At 33.0% G+C, this 17,211-nt stretch overlaps 1 protein-coding gene across 1 annotated transcript; it reads right to left on the bottom strand.

Annotated features, from left to right (window-relative positions):
• Window positions 1-5,767: 5,767 nt before the first annotated feature.
• LOC129441820 (uncharacterized) lies at window positions 5,768-8,680 on the bottom strand. The gene is made up of 7 exons (XM_055201524.2): window positions 8,549-8,680; window positions 7,781-7,872; window positions 7,421-7,621; window positions 6,870-6,968; window positions 6,543-6,738; window positions 6,300-6,458; window positions 5,768-6,216 (listed from the first exon to the last, which is right to left on the bottom strand). Exons 2-7 carry the CDS (start codon window positions 7,868-7,870, stop codon window positions 6,179-6,181), a joined length of 783 nt encoding a protein of 260 aa, XP_055057499.2. The 5' UTR covers window positions 7,871-7,872; window positions 8,549-8,680; the 3' UTR covers window positions 5,768-6,178.
• Window positions 8,681-17,211: the final 8,531 nt, after the last annotated feature.

Genomic DNA, 17,211 nt, shown 5'->3' with positions numbered 1-17,211 from the left:
ACTTTTAAATTAATGCCATGCGTGCATGTTTACCTTCATGAAAATACAGCTGCTTAAAAGGATTTTAGAGCAGTGCCAGAGAAGAACCGGTTTTGGTTTCTCAAAGAACCATTTATTTATTTTCATTTATTGTGTTGCATTACAAAGAATATGAAACAGAAAGGAGTTTTTTTAAGACAAAAGGCACTTACAGTCAGCTCCATTTTGTGTTATTGCTAACACTTTATTTGAAGAGGTGTTTATAAGACTGACATGACACCTTCATAATCATGACATGACATTGAAATGACATTTAGGATATTTAAGTCATTAAGTCATTAAGTGTCATTGGTTCAGTTATATCATTTTAATGCAAATATGACATTGTTAAAAATGTCTTTGTTATGACAACTTGACATAAACCAATACATCAAAACTTATCATGACAACTTGACATTACCAAGACAACATAACTGACCACTTTTTTACCAGTGATACAAATGTAATTTGTCATTTAAATGTCATTTAGTGTTAATACTCTGTCATATAGTTTTATAACAGCATCATGAATGTCATTTAAATGTCATGAAGTGTTAATACTCTGTGAAATAGTTTTATAACAGCATCATGAATGTCATTTAAATGTCATGAAGTGTTAATACACTGCAAAAATAACTTTCTTACTTAGTATTTTTGTCTTGTTTTCAGTAGAAATATCGAAAAATTCTTAAATTGAGATACTTTTTCTTGATGAGCAAAATGACCTAAATAAGTCTAGTTTTAAGACAAATAATATACAATTTAAGTGAAATTGTACTTAAAAATTATCTGCCAATGGGGTAAGAAAAAAAATTGTGAAATAAGATTTATTTTATCTTAAACACTTAATTCAGGTAAAATTTTCTCACCCCATTGTCAGATATCTTTGCTTGTTTTAGGCACAAATTCACTTAAATTTTATATTTTTTTGTCTAAAAACTAGTATTATTTTCTTAGGTCATTTTGCTCATCAAGAAAATACATCTTGATTTAAGAATTTTTAGATATTTCTACTGAAAACAAGACAAAAATACTAAGTAAGAAAGTCATTTTTTTTTGCAGTGTACTCTGTCAAATAGTTTTATAACAGTGTCATGAATATTTTTCTTGACCTCAACTACAGTGGTAAAAATATAATTTGTTATTAAAATGCCATTAAGTGTTAATACTCTGTCAAATAGTTTTATAACAGCCTCATGAATATTTTTCTTGACCTCAACTACAGTGGTAAAAATATAATTTGTTATTAAAATGCCATTAAGTGTAAATACTCTGTCAAATAGTTTTATAACAGCGTCATGAATGTCATTTAAATGTCATGAAGTGTTAATACTCCGTCAAATAGTTTTATAACAGCATCATGGATGTCATTTAAATGTCATGAAGTGTTAATACACTGCAAAAAATAACTTTCTTACTTAGTATTTTTGTCTTGTTTTAGTAGAAATATCTAAAAATTCTTGAATTGAGATGCTTTTTCTTGATGGGCAGAATGACCTAGGTAAATGAGTCTAGTTTTGGGACAGATAATATGCAATTTAAGTGAAATTGTACTTAAAACAAGCAAAATTATCTGGCAATGGGGTAAGAAAAAAAATTGTGAAATAAGATTTCTTTTTTCTTAAACACTTAATTCAAGTAAAATTTTCTCACTCCAGTGTCAGATATATTTGCTTGTTTTAGGCACAAATTCACTTAAATTTTATATTTATTGTCTAAAAACTAGTGTTATTTTCTTAGGTCATTTTGCTCATCAAGAAAATACATCTTGATTTAAGAATTTTTAGATATTTCTACTGAAAACAAGACAAAAATACTAAGTAAGAAAGTCATTTTTTGCAGTGTACTCTGTCAAATAGTTTTATAACAGTGTCATGAATATTTTTCTTGACCTCAACTACAGTGGTAAAAATATAATTTGTTATTAAAATGCCATTAAGTGTTAATACTCTGTCATATAGTTTTATAACAGTGTCATGAATATTTTTCTTGACCTCAACTACAGTGGTAAAAATATAATTTGTTATTAAAATGCCATTAAGTGTAAATACTCTGTCATATAGTTTTACAACAGCGTCACGAATGTCATTTAAATGTCATGAAGTGTTAATACTCTGTCAAATAGTTTTACAACAGCTTCATGAATGTCATTTAAATGTCATGAAGTGTTAATACACTGCAAAAATAACTTTCTTACTTAGTATTTTTGTCTTGTTTTCAGTAGAAATATCGAAAAATTCTTAAATTGAGATACTTTTTCTTGATGAGCAAAATGACCTAAATAAGTCTAGTTTTAAGACAAATAATATACAATTTAAGTGAAATTGTACTTAAAACAAGCAAAATTATCTGGCAATGGGGTAAGAAAAAAAATTGTGAAATAAGATTTATTTTATCTTAAACACTTAATTCAAGTAAAATTTTCTCACCCCATTGTCAGATATCTTTGCTTGTTTTAGGCACAAATTCACTTAAATTTTATATTTTTTTGTCTAAAAACTAGTATTATTTTCTTAGGTCATTTTGCTCATCAAGAAAATACATCTTGATTTAAGAATTTTTAGATATTTCTACTGAAAACAAGACAAAAATACTAAGTAAGAAAGTCATTTTTTTTTGCAGTGTACTCTGTCAAATAGTTTTATAACAGTGTCATGAATATTTTTCTTGACCTCAACTACAGTGGTAAAAATATAATTTGTTATTAAAATGCCATTAAGTGTTAATACTCTGTCAAATAGTTTTATAACAGCCTCATGAATATTTTTCTTGACCTCAACTACAGTGGTAAAAATATAATTTGTTATTAAAATGCCATTAAGTGTAAATACTCTGTCAAATAGTTTTATAACAGCGTCATGAATGTCATTTAAATGTCATGAAGTGTTAATACTCCGTCAAATAGTTTTATAACAGCATCATGGATGTCATTTAAATGTCATGAAGTGTTAATACACTGCAAAAAATAACTTTCTTACTTAGTATTTTTGTCTTGTTTTTAGTAGAAATATCTAAAAATTCTTAAATTGAGATGCTTTTTCTTGATGAGCAAAATGACCTAAGTAAATAAGTCTAGTTTTAAGACAAATAATATACAATTTAAGTGAAATTGTACTTAAAACAAGCAAAATTATCTGGCAATGGGGTAAGAAAAAAAATTGTGAAATAAGATTTCTTTTTTCTTAAACACTTAATTCAAGTAAAATTTTCTCACTCCATTGTCAGATATATTTGCTTGTTTTAGGCACAAATTCACTTAAATTTTATATTTATTGTCTAAAAACTAGTGTTATTTTCTTAGGTCATTTTGCTCATCAAGAAAATACATCTTGATTTAAGAATTTTTAGATATTTCTACTGAAAACAAGACAAAAATACTAAGTAAGAAAGTCATTTTTTGCAGTGTACTCTGTCAAATAGTTTTATAACAGTGTCATGAATATTTTTCTTGACCTCAACTACAGTGGTAAAAATATAATTTGTTATTAAAATGCCATTAAGTGTTAATACTCTGTCATATAGTTTTATAACAGTGTCGTGAATATTTTTCTTGACCTCAACTACAGTGGTACAAATATCATTTGTAATTTAAATGCCATTAAGTGTTAATACTCTGTCATATAGTTTTATAACAGTGTCATGAATGTCATTTAAATGTCATTAAGTGTTAATACTCTGTCAAATAGTTTTATAACAGCCTCATGAATATTTTTCTTGACCTCAACTACAGTGGTACAAATATCATTTGTTATATAAATGTCATTAAGTGTTAATACTCTGTCAAATAGTTTTATTACAACGTCATGAATATTCTTCAGTTCGTAATGTTTTTTTACGTTTCCTCCATGTGTTTAACAAATAAAATCAATTATCCAATAATAATAATAATTCAAATGTATAAAATCATATTGTATTGCATTTGGAGACCGATTCACCTAAAATTAAATGAAAACAGTCCAATAATGGGTTAAGCCATGCAGCGTTGGTTCAATATCTTTGGAAAACCTGTTAAAGGCGGGGTGCATGATCTCTGAAAGCCAATGTTGATATTTGAAATCACTTAAACAAACTCGCCCCTACCCCAATAGAATCTGGACCTTCTTTTGATAGACCCCCATTATTCATACGCAACCCAGGCAACAATTAAGTTTAGTTGACATGCCCCTTACTGCTGATTGGCTACAAGTGTGTTTTGGTACTCGGCCGACCCACTTTTTCAAGCGTTTTTCAAAAATCATGCACCCCGCCTTTGATGACAGTTGTCATAAATGTGCATTAAAGCTCCTTCATGTTTATAACACATATCATGTCATGATTATGAAAGTGTCATGTCAGTCTTATGAACACCCCTTCAAGTAAAGTGTTATTGTGTTATTTAAGCTGTTTACCAACATTTATTCCAGTCATATATAATGTTATATAATGAATAAAAAGCTTAAAGTGCATACTCTCAGATTTACTTAGGGAAAGCAAATCCAAATTGGATGAAGGGTTTAGGAATTACAGCTGTTTAATATGTAACTTCCCCTTTTTAAATTATTATTATATAACTTCCTTATAAATGCATTTGCATTTGCATTTGCATTTGGAAGCTGTGGCTGTAGGTTGGGTGGATGGTTGCATTATCCTCTCCATGAACCCAATTTTCATTATATGACTGCAACTGGAATAAACGTTGCACAAAATGTGTCTCTGTTCCAACATTTATGGAGCTGACTGTACCAATATATCTAGAATTGCAACAACCTGTAACAACAGATGGCGCTCTCCCCTTTAGTTTCAAACTATTTAATATATGTAAGCTTACTCTGATAATAGTAATAATAATAATGCCACAAAATCCATATTATTTCTCATATGATCTCACTGTCCTGAAAATATGTGTTTAGAGATGCTGTAGCTGTCTACTGTCACGTACATGGCCCATGGCCTTATATCCGAAAAGGCATTTGTTTATCAGTACATCTAAGAGAGAGAGAGAATGTTTATCTGTTCCTTAAACTAAATACACCTGCACCTATGACGTCCTTTAAAGTATTCATGCCATCTTATCCAGATAATGAGATACTTAAACAAACCATTGTGCTAAGCAATGAACTCATTATTCCTTAAAAGCCAAAAAGAGATGTTAATCTTTGATTCTAGCCTATATGGACGTGTGAATTTTGACCTGCAGAAAAAACCTAAAGTGTTTTGTGAGAGATTCTGTGAGTATATATACAGACACAAATGACTAATGTTTGGTGTGACTTTACTTTTTGTTTATACAAAAAGTCTAGTCAGGTAAAGCACCTCCAAAGTCCGTCCAAAGTCTCTTCATTAATTTCAGACTTACAGCAAAGAAAACGTCGTTTTTGTCAAAGTCAAACAAGTTTATTTATTATGACTGAATGAATTAAACAGCTACATTGGGTTACACCAACAAAAGTCCTATAAGTAAATACCGGTAAGTCAATAGCATACAATGTTCAGTGGAAGCACACAGATAAAGGCATCATACAAAACACACATATGCAGTATAAATATTAACATTGTAACATATAAAATAAATAGGCATAATGTGCATTTTGGGAGACTGGGGCTATTTGTATACAGTACATGAAATCGTTATAAAAATTGCATTGAAATTTAGCCTGCAGTTTAATGGTTTCAATGTGACAGCTTGGTCAACAGGTGTGTCTTTAGTAATATATTTTTCATTGCTTTTATCTAACCGATGCTTGATACATTATTTTTTGTGTGACAACTAGCCCCGGTAACCTGCAAATGACTCGAAAAGAGGAAAAGAGCTCAGTATAATTATGTCTAGTGCACATTTTCAACATCACAAAAGAACAAAAAAAATGTTATATTCATTATGTTTATAAAATCATCTACTGCATGTGTGGTTTATTCAGTCAGCTTTATTGTAACTTCAAATCACCGGGCAAAATACAAAAGTGAGTTGCCCTGCTTAGTTATTTCCACTACATGGATTATCAACAAGAAATATGACATTATTGTCCCAGTTTATCCAAACATACTCACAGACATATGTTCAATACCCTGCATTTGAAAACTTAGCGGGCTTCCTATATGTTTGTGAACAATCTGTTTGACTTCACCAAACAAAGCCAAAACAACAAAAATACTTCAGAAAAAAGTCCTTTCCACGAGTCGTTCAGAGCAAACGCAGAGCGATGGCAGCAAGCAGGAGAGCTGAGAGAGTTAAAAGAAAGAGTTTTAGGAAAGTTTTATGCGATATAACACAGGAATCGAGAACTTTCGAGATGTTTACTTACCATTACTCATTAGACCGAAGGGTGAGGCGCTGCCGCTTGTTGTTTTCTTGGTTGTGCTTGGTGCAACGGTGGTTGTGGCAATAGAAGAATTGACGTTAGCCAGATTAACAGTGATTGGGCCACCAAATGTGCTCTTTGCCGTTCCTATAAGCACAGTTCCTATAAAATAAAGTGGTTAAAATCAATATGCGTTCAGTCTGTGTATATTGTGCATGTTCACTGTCACATCTTAAGAAAACTTACCGTTGACATCACCCTGAAAGACTTCAAAGTTTGCAGTAAATGTTGCATTAGCGATGGTGCTGATGTTGAACGTTGTGGAGTTAATGCCCAGGATGCTCAGGGCATCGTTGTTGATGGTAAAATTGATGGGGATCTTAAAAGCACACTGAATTATGCTTGGCGGTTTCAGATTATACTGGATATCTGTTACAGTAGGCTGTAAAAATAACAGATGCCGCTTTAAATATCAAGACATAATACGTATGTGTATTCATACATCAGATGCATTTACTTGTAAAAAATGTTTAAGGGGGAGGTGCTAAAATAATATGGACAGAAATGACTTACTGAAGTTGTCTCTTGCAGTGTATTGTTTGCAGTGAGATTTGCAGTTTTGAAGAAGAAAGTGCCATTATTATTGCCACAGACAAAGACAACATTACGCCCCTGCAAAAAAAAGGACAAGGAAATGTTATCATAAAGAGCAAGTCATGATTCATGTCTGTTGGTATAGACAAAGATGATGTTTTTGGTAATGCAAACAGGGTTTACAGCAGGCACCTGAATTCTAGTTAGACTTGATTTACTTTTTTCTTAAGACAATGGTTTTGTCATTCCTGTCACTCATGTGATATTGCTTTAAATATAGATTGCAATAAAAATGAACGCCACGCGTTTATGAGTGACAGCAGACCGATGACTCAATTTAGCCATAAGCATCATCTGCAGTGAAACTGGGTAGGTACGTGTATGCGATACGTTTAACAGGTCTTTCCAGTTTGAACACAGAGATGATCAAGCAGATAGCACTGACATACTTGCATACAAAATATCAGCACCTTTGGCTTAAGCAAAGGAATGGGCCAAAAGCCATAGTTTTTAAATCTAGGGGAATTTACCTGAGCCATATTAGTGCTCCCTCCGGCTGCCAGGGCGATGTATCCGGTGGAGTTACCGCTGAGCTCGAAAGACAGACTCACACTCATGGGGTTAAATTGCGTGGAGGTAAAGGAGCAATTTGAGGTGCCCGAAGGGTCACATCCGGTCGGTCTTTCCACACACAATTTAGTTTTCCCACAATCATTGCGTGTGATGTTGTACTGTAAGTAAGAACAAGCAAAAAAATCTCAGGGCGGGTATTGTTAAAAACCAACACCCTTTTCATAACAATAACATCTAATCAATTATGTCAGATCTCTTATTGGAAAGGCACGCGAAAGTCATTCATGCCTTAACATATGACCGGACGGCATTCTTACATTTAAGGGAGTTGCGTTCCAATCAGCCTTAATAGAGGGCACGGCAGAGGCGATCACAAATGCCACCAAAAATACCAGTCTGCTGTCCATGTCTGAGGAAAAGATCATAATGAAGTTAATAGGATATACACTGTCAGAAAACATGGTTACAAAATTATTCCAAGCTGCAACTGTGACAATACCCTTAAACTAAAAAGGTCCTAGTATGTACCCTTGCGGTACTATAATGCACTCTTTGGACCGATTTATATCCTCTGAGGTACCAATATGAACTTTTTACGTGCAAAGGTGTACTTTGTAAAAAGGCTAGCACCAGCTAGAGCTATTTTTTGCGCCTTTACTTGAATTTTAACCTTCAAAACAAGGTTCTTATCAGAGTCTGTGCCCACTTTCTGGTTCAAATGCAAATTCAATCTTTACACTGTAAAAAAGGCATTTTTGTCACATTGTTACTTTTTAACAAATTAAATTAAACAAATTTAACTTGTCAAAAAGTTGTTTGTACTTAATGCTGCATTTCAATGACTGTACTATGTAATCATTTTTTAGATTATAATAATTAAAAACTAAAAGTTTAACTAAAAGTTAATAATAAATGAAAATAAAATTAAGAACTGATCATTTCTCGTGTAAACTAAATTTAAAATAAACCATTTAAATTGAGCCTGAAATGTAAGCTTTAATTTTAAATTAAAATATAAGAATCAAACTATTCATAGAGATTACAGAAGCCATCATGCAAATCATATGAAGTTATGTTTCTATTACCTCTGTTATCTTCTTGTTCCTCTTAGACCTTCACACTTGGGCAAAATGTAAAATGTGAACGAAATCCTGTTTGCTTGTCTTTTAAAAAGGGCTCCGTCTTGCCAAAACTGGACTGTGCATGGCCACGCCCAGTGCTTTATTAAGGAGTTGTACAGGAATTAGATGGGTATGGAAATACAGGTTTGACGTCATGGATTATTGCTGAAACATACACAAAAGATCTGTGTAACTGGATTTAGTTTTATGAATCACATGATAATACTGGTGTTTATGAATTAAATTATTGTATATTGAAATAGTATGGTCAAAAATGGTCCCTATCTGTCACCGGGGCGGTACCATTATAAAAAGTTCACCTTTTTACAGTGAATAAGGTTAGCTAACATGAACTAACATTAAGGAAGTGTTTTAACATAGTTTTTGTTAATGCAAGGACAATAATTGTTCATGTTAGTTCACTTAACATTAACTGATCTTATAAGATACAACTTTTGATTTTGACATCAAGAAAGATTACGAAATGCTGTCGAAGTACTGTTAGTCATTGTTTGTTATACAGCATATATTTTTTGTAATACAGTGATGAGGCTATATAATATATCCTGGTCACTTTGAGTAATTGCTTTCAATCAATGTTTTATATTGATTTACAGTATTATACTGTAAATAGTATGATTATTTTAGCGCAGTGAATTGTTTAGGTTTTTTATATATATGTATGAGAGTTGTATTTGGGACTCTCTCTCTCTATTATTTGATCAAAGAAAGAAACTACTCAGAAAGCTTTTCTCAGTTTGACCTCACATGACAAGACAAAAAATAATCTTTTTATTTTATTGGATTGTATAAACAGTCCTATTGAGACACAATGGTATCGATGACAAAGCACAGTGGCAGCAACATCATTGCGTAATGACTGTCCTACTTTACAAATCACAGAGCATCACACATCTCTACGCCGTGTGTCATTTTTAACGTCAAGGTGCTTCATCTTAGTAGTTTACGTGAAGTTTAGGAAAGAATGTCTCTTGGAAATTAGTTAAGAGAACAACAGTTGTATGGTCACATTCTAACCCGTATTTCTGTAGCAGATGCCAGTGATATGGTCAGTACCAGTCTAATTGAATGGCATGTTGTTTTAACTTCACATTGCCAATAACGGGGGATCATGTCTAATAATTGCTCTCAATTTAGGTTATCCCGTTTGTTTAACTTTTGGGACCTGCGGCTGTGAGAAATTGTCAAAAACTTTTATCATCCAAGTATGAAGCAGAGTATAAAAGTAAAGTCTGGTTTTGCATGAGATTTTTCACATACCGTCATCACAAGTTACTTGTCATTCAAGTTCTGCATCTCAAGTGACTCACTTATGTAGTCAAAGTATTCGTTGTTAATTTTAATCAAGATTTACTAGTGCGGTAAACTACTGTAAATGTATTGAAAATATGCTAATCATTTGAGGCATCCCGCAATGGCAGATTTGTAAAAATGCTCGTTAAATGTTTTATTTATTTTATTGCATTTTAAAATGCTATATTGAGAAAAATATACTAGTCAGCAATTTATGTGGATCAAAAAGTTGATCAAACTTGTCCTGAGACTAGAATGGGTATTAGGGATTGGTTTTATGTAAATTTTTATTAAAGATTTTGATCCACTTCAAATCTTGACCAGTGTAAAACATTGTCCAATATTGTTTTACAATTAAAAACGGTAATGCTGACAGTAACAAAACAGACAAATTAGCAAAAATCCAGACTTCTAAAATGAAGGCTGCCATCATGATGATTTTAAGATCAAGGGAGATATAAAACTGTAAGTTTTTGAATAAAATATATCAGATCTGCAAGTTATTAAAATAACATCACAGACACTAATAAAGTGCGACACATGAAACTGGCAGAAATTTAATTTAAGAAAATTAATAAGAAAAAATTCAACATGCACCCCTCAGATCTATCAGTACCTGCAATGACCTTTACACACAGGAAGTAGTCCAGATACATTTCCACCTTTTCAACATCCATTGCTTATTGTTACACCACAGACATAAATTTGGGGGACTCAACTTTGTCCTTTAATATTCCATAATATGTATTTTTAAAAATGTTCACTGAAAAAAACTACTTGTAAAATTTACTTTAAAAAATCCTCTTTACAATTTGCACGCACTTTTTTATAACATCCATCCAACATCCATTGCTTATTGTTACACCACAGACATGAATTTGGGGGACTCAACTTTGTCCTTTAATATTCCATAATATGTATTTTTAAAAATGTTCACTGAAAAAAACTACTTGTAAAATTTACTTTAAAAAATCCTCGTTACAATTTGCACGCACTTTTTTATAAGTAAAACTTACCTACTAAAATCAAATAAAATTTACTTTAAATTGCATGATAAAACATATGTTAAATAATTAATTAAATGTTACTTAATTATTTTATTTAGAAGTTAGATTTATTTTAATCGTTTAGATCAAGTCTATTAGTTTTTTTTTTTTTGAAAATTGAAGCATTGCTGTCCTAATAATATTAAATAAATCGTATTTTCTGTTTGTTATTTTCTTTAACATATGTCTATGGACCTAGTTCTTTTTAGTGTTATAAATGGCATTATAACACAAAATTCATGACTGACAACAAGTCAGTCATTGAATAAACTTGATTCGGAACAGAAACGCACACAAACTGTGTTTCTGACATGCATTATCAGCACTGTGGAGAGAATTACAATACAACGTTCTGAACAGGGTTCATGTAAAGAAACACTGATCACCTGAACGGTGACTTCACAAAATTAATATTTACAATAAAACAACATCAATAATATAAGAGCTTAAACCTTTATGACATTTTGCTAACAAATATTTAAGTAGTTAAAGTTCTTATCAGTTCTTATTCTGTGATAAAGCTTAAAAAATAAAAATATTCAGGCGCAAAGAATTGTGGGTATTCCTTACAACATGTGCAAATAAATGTAAGTAAATTTTACTTAGATTTTTTAGTTTAATGGATTGAATATTTTAAAGTAAAATTAACTAAGATTTTTTACTTGAATCTGCTAAAGTTTTTGATTAAAATTTACTTAATTATTTTAGGACTATGTGCAGTGACTATAAAACAGTTAAATAATACAAGAAAATATCTAATAAGACTTACTATTCCCACACAGTTCATTTTTTACATGAATTAATTGTGTATTTATCATCATTTTACTTAGGAAAATCTAGTTCTCAATAAATGTTAATATTATTATGTAGAAATTATGAGAGTTAATCTAATAAATATTACTACACCAAAAAGTTTGTTTTTTTCAGTGACATGACGATATGATATCTATTACATTAATTTTCACAAAATAACCAGTTGATTTGTGTTAAAAATGTTATATTGAATGCATTGATACAATATATTACATTTAAACTTAGTCATTTAGCAGACGCTTTTGTCTAAAGTGGCTTACAAATGAGGCAAACAATAGAAGCAATTATAGCAAGCAACACAAGAACAGCAATACATAAGTGCACTGGAAATAGTCTCATTAAGTCCAACACAGTATACATAGCCGAGGTTTGGTAAGAACGTACAGATAAAGAAAATGAAAAATAGAGAAAGATAGTAAGTCCTATATTAGGAAGTGAGGTAATGGCGGAAGAGATGGGTGTCACGACCGGCAGATCATTCCTCAGTTGTGGAACAGCTCCAGAGTGTGAGGAACTGAGGACGGATGAACCCAATCGCAGACGATGTCAGGGAAAACAGAAAGTACTTTATTAACAGACATAAAACAAAAACCCACGAGGGGGTACACCACATAAAACTCGGTATGCAAACAGATAACAACAAACTTGACAAGATAACTCAAGTAGAAAACCACATGAACACCAGAACAAAACAAAATGAACCTTGACAGAACAGAGGAAACAATAACAATATATAGAAAAAACCAAACAAGATAACGAGGGGGAACAGGTGATGGGAGAAAACCAATGATTAGTAATAAGCAGGAGAACAAGGGGGGCGGGGACAAGAGACAAGACACTGGAGGCACATGACCCAATAATCAAGGCCATGAACCTCCACATAGAGATGGGACTGCCAGAACCCTGCCATCATGACTAGATATAAATACAAAACAAGACTCCTAGGCAGGATCCTGACACTGAGAAGGTACGCGATAATGCTTTTTTCCCTTTTTGAGATGGCACCACAAGCCGTCGCTCAGTGACGGAGCGGAGGGATCGAGAGGGTACATAAGGTTGAATAAGCAAGTGAAGGTTAGGGGGTGCTGACCCAGTGGTGGTTTTAAAGGCCAGGAGCAGAGCTTTACATTTGATACGAGCTGCTATAGGGAGCCAGTGTAACTTGACAAAGAGAGAAGTGATGTGCGCCCTCTTTGGCTCATTGAAGACCACTCTTGCCGCAGCGTTCTGAACAGGCTTGTGCACAATTCCGAATTTCAGAATCATCTGTAGGTGTTTGGTTGTGCAGGCTGGAAGTCCAGCCAGTAGTGCATTGCAGTAGTCCAGCCTGGACAGGACAAAAGCTTGGACTAGGACCTTCATAGTGTGCTCATTTAGAAAAGGTCTAATTTTCCTAACATTGTAGAGGATGAATCTACAAGAGCGAGCAGTGCTGCCAACATGCTCTGTGAAGCTAAGCCGATCATTAATGACCACTCCCAGGTTTTTGCCTGTCCTGGAAGGCGTGATGGTCGAGGAACCTAGCTGAATGGAAAGGTTGTGCTAAATCTTTGGTTCAGATGATATGACAAGTAGTTTTGTCTTCGCAAGGTTAAGCTGGAGATGGTGATCATTCATCCAGAGTGAGATGTCCCTCAGGCATGCTGAGATGCATGCAGAGACCGTGGGAACATTAGGGTGGAACGACAAGTGAAGCTGAGTGTCGTCCGCATAGCAGTGGTAGGAAAAGCCATGTTTCTGAAAGACAGAGCCTAAGGATGTCATGTATAAGAAAGAGCAGTGGTCCAAGCACAGAGCCTTGAGGCACCCCTGTTTCGAGGCGTTGAATTGTTCTTAGATATCTACATAGAAGGTATTTGCAAAAATGAAGAGATTTACATGTCCATTACCAACCAGGATTTCTCCCCAGAATTAAATGTATTTATCTATTTTACCTTATTTGAAAGGGTCATGAATAAAAATGTTGAGCTCTGCTCTAATTTGGCTGTTTCTTGGAGCAGTTGAGTAGCTCTGTGTGTATTTAAACAGATCTTATGTTTGAGCCTGTATCAAATGAAGATACGGAACTTGAGGAATAATCAATTGTTTGGAGATTGTTAATGGACGTTTTTGAGTGGTAAGTTTGTGGGGGTTTTCTCAGTATGGACCTGCAAAACGTAACTGTAGTGTAAAGTCAATAGTAGAACTTTAGCTAGCACATAGCATTAACTACCATATAACGCTAACTCTGCAGTCACAGCTTTGCTTTTAGCATTGAACCAACATTGTAAATAATTTAATGTGTAATTTAATGTTGGGGTGTACATCTTGACTTTAACGTCACATTTTTTGTACTGTTGAGATCGGTCTGTTTTCCAGCAGTCTTTTGCATGCACGAGGTTTACATAAGAAGAAGGAAACAATCGTGTTTAGGCTCACGATATGACATTACCATGTACAGAACTCAAATTAATCATTTTTGCTTACAACTTTACATTCTGGCACCTTAAAACAAAAATGAAACTATTAACAGTGAATAATTTGTTTTTACTGCACACAGAATACAGTCATGCAAACAATTTCTGATGACTTACGGGTATATTTTAAAGGTTATTTTAGCTGCAATGAATGAGATATGCTATTTAGCAAACTATAGAAATATCTCTGATAAACATTTCACATTAATTACATTCAGTACATGGAATGAAGAAGGAAAAATTAAAAGCTTCAGTTTCAGGAAGTGTATCTGGTGGTTTACTTAGAATATTTTCCGATCAACGCATATAAGACATGACTTCCTTATTTTGATTCTTGAAGCTAACTGGACACGAACAAAAGCACTTCATTTCTAAAATGACTTTTATTGCAAAGTCAAAAGTGAAGTCACGGTACCAAGATTTGCTTTTAACTTGGAAATCACAGAAATTAAAGACAGTAAAAAGGGTTTTATAACTTATAATATAAATATTTATAACTAACTACTAAATGTCTAACAAAACAAATTCAAAATCCAACAAATTTTTTTACCTAAATTGAATTTGTAAAACAAACAAACAAAATAAACAATGCAAACAAGACATGAAATGTTTAATGTTTTACTCGACTCATTGTTTTGGCCCTGTACACAGTACAGCTAAATTCGGTTGTCACTTTACCTTTAAGTGCTTAACCTCCTAAGACCCAAGCTTTGTTTTTTTTTCAGATTTCCAGCTACTTTGGGGTTATGGACCAATAAATATAATAACCAAATATTTTTCATTGAACATGAAGCAGTGTAATAGTCCACGTTTGTGCACAACAGGTTCAAGTTACACAAAACTTAGTATTATGATGCAAACAAAAAAATTTGATGTCCATGTATGTGGACATCCAAGTCTTAAGAGGTGAATTTTGCTGTGTTCAGTAAATTACGACAGTTGCCGTGACAACAGCATTTAGCCTACAGCGCAAAGACAGAAGTTTCAAGACAGAGAGTACAAACGTATCTTTGATGTATTTAATTTTTTTCTTGTTTGTAGTTAGTTATTCAGTTACAAGGTTGTATTTGTTAACAATAGTTAATGCATTAGCTAACATGAACAATTCTTCTACAATTTATTAATCTAGTTCATGTTAATATCGGCATTTACTAATACATGTATAAAATCAAGCGTTGTAAAAAATTAACTAATGCGCCATGAACTAATGAACAACTCTAATGACCTTAACTAACATTAACAAAAATGAATAGATGCAGAAAAACTACAAATGTGTTAAAATAACAAATCTTTTGTTTTAACACATCTTGTGTTGTCCCTCCCTTGTATTTATTTGAAGACAGAATCAACACAAAATTACACATAATGAATTAAATAGGATAACACAAAACAGTGTGTTAAAATAACACATCTTTTCTTAGATTGTATACTGTTGTTTTTTCATGTTAGTTTAAGCATTTCCTAATGTTTACTAATAAAACCTTATTGTGAAGTGTTACCAGTTATTCTTATATATTTATTTTATTGTACTTTATTTGAACCCTTCTACCTTTTTTATTACTGTTGTTTTATCTTATAATAAGTGCTGTTATTGTATTCACAAGTGGCTACGTCTTTCCAATTGTTTCCATGTCAAGGTATTTAATAACAATAATGTCACATGACAGCATTGTGACAGTGTCGTTGAAGCAGTAAATTCCCACCGTCTTTGCTTGGTTTAATACCTGTTGAATCTGCTTCTAATCAGATTGAGCATCAAGAATACAACCTAGATTATTCAGTAAACTCTGCTTATTTTATTTAATCAACACTTTGTTTCATGTCTGCTGTTTTTCTCCTCAGTATCTCAGTATCAGTGTTTAAGTAACAAACAAAGTTAACTATAGTTTTTTTCCTGCATCCATTAATCCTCGTAGCTATTTTGTGTGTTTATATGTGTCATGTCCACACATATTAAATAGTCTAGTCACATTTCCATTCATTCATGATTTACAATGCATTCAAGGTAAACCCGTGAGCTGTATACTGAAGAGAAATTCTGTAAATAAAGGGTTTACTGCGTTGTTTATTATAAACAAGGAAGTGTTTTGAAAGTTCACACAGACTTTTCTGGAATTTTTTCTTCTTACTAAATGCTTATAATAGATTTTCTTGTAGATTCATGAATTGCATGAATGCTTTTCATATTAACTAGATTTTAATGGCTTTTAGTATTACACACAGCTTCTCAATCCATCCCGAGGTTTTGTTTCTGTCCCAACAACCCTTCATTTTTTACTTCTCATTAACTCTGTGTTCAGCCCCTATAATGTTCAGCTGTGCTGTTTTTGAGCCATTAGTGTAGACAGAAAGTAAATCATTTGCGAAATGGTTTCCTAAAAACTTGCCCAACTTCCACTGGTTGGACAAACCAATGGTTGAGCTTATTGTACTGTAAGTTTCGCAGGATGCTAAAATGAACACACCTAAAACATTTATTTTGATCTTATTGAGTGTGATGTTAAAGGATTAGTCCATTTTCTTTTTTTAAAAATCCAGATAATTTACTCACCACCATGTCATCCAAAAAGGCCGATGTCCCTCCCTGCTCAGCCGAGAAGAAACCACGTTCCCCGAGGAAAACATTCCAGGATTTTTCTCATTTTAATGGACCCCAATGGACCCCAACACCCAACACCCAGCTAAACAATAAAACATTTTTTAAACAGAGTTTTAAAGGACTCCAAATGAGGCATAAGGGTCTTAACTAGCGAAACGACCGTCATCCCTGACAAGAAAAACAAAAAACACGCACCCCAAACCACAACCTCCCGTCCATCTCCGGTCCTGCGACGCCCCAGCACGACCTCACGTAATACGCCATCACGTCAAGAGGTCACGGATGACGAATGCGAAACTATGCCCCGGTGTTTACAAGTGTGGAGAAAGAGGAGCGTTCAGACGTTGTTGTATGTTGAATGATACTAATTAATGTCTTTGTGTCAGTTAATTGTTTAAA

Source organism: Misgurnus anguillicaudatus, chromosome 2 (genome assembly GCF_027580225.2).
Source record: "Misgurnus anguillicaudatus chromosome 2, ASM2758022v2, whole genome shotgun sequence".
Classification (NCBI taxonomy): Eukaryota; Metazoa; Chordata; class Actinopteri; order Cypriniformes; family Cobitidae; genus Misgurnus; species Misgurnus anguillicaudatus.
The sequence above is the reverse complement of the archived record's forward strand: the minus strand, read 5'-3'. Positions and strand labels throughout refer to the sequence as shown.

Coding starts and splice junctions, on each gene's coding strand:
- LOC129441820 (XM_055201524.2), bottom strand. CDS start 7,870: ATGGACAGCAGACTGGTATTTTTGGTGGCATTTGTGATCGCCTCTGCC. Junction 6,739..6,869: donor CACTGCAAGAGACAACTTCA/GTAAGTCATTTC, acceptor TTATTTTTACAG/CCTACTGTAACAGATATCCA. Junction 6,459..6,542: donor CTTTCAGGGTGATGTCAACG/GTAAGTTTTCTT, acceptor TTTATTTTATAG/GAACTGTGCTTATAGGAACG.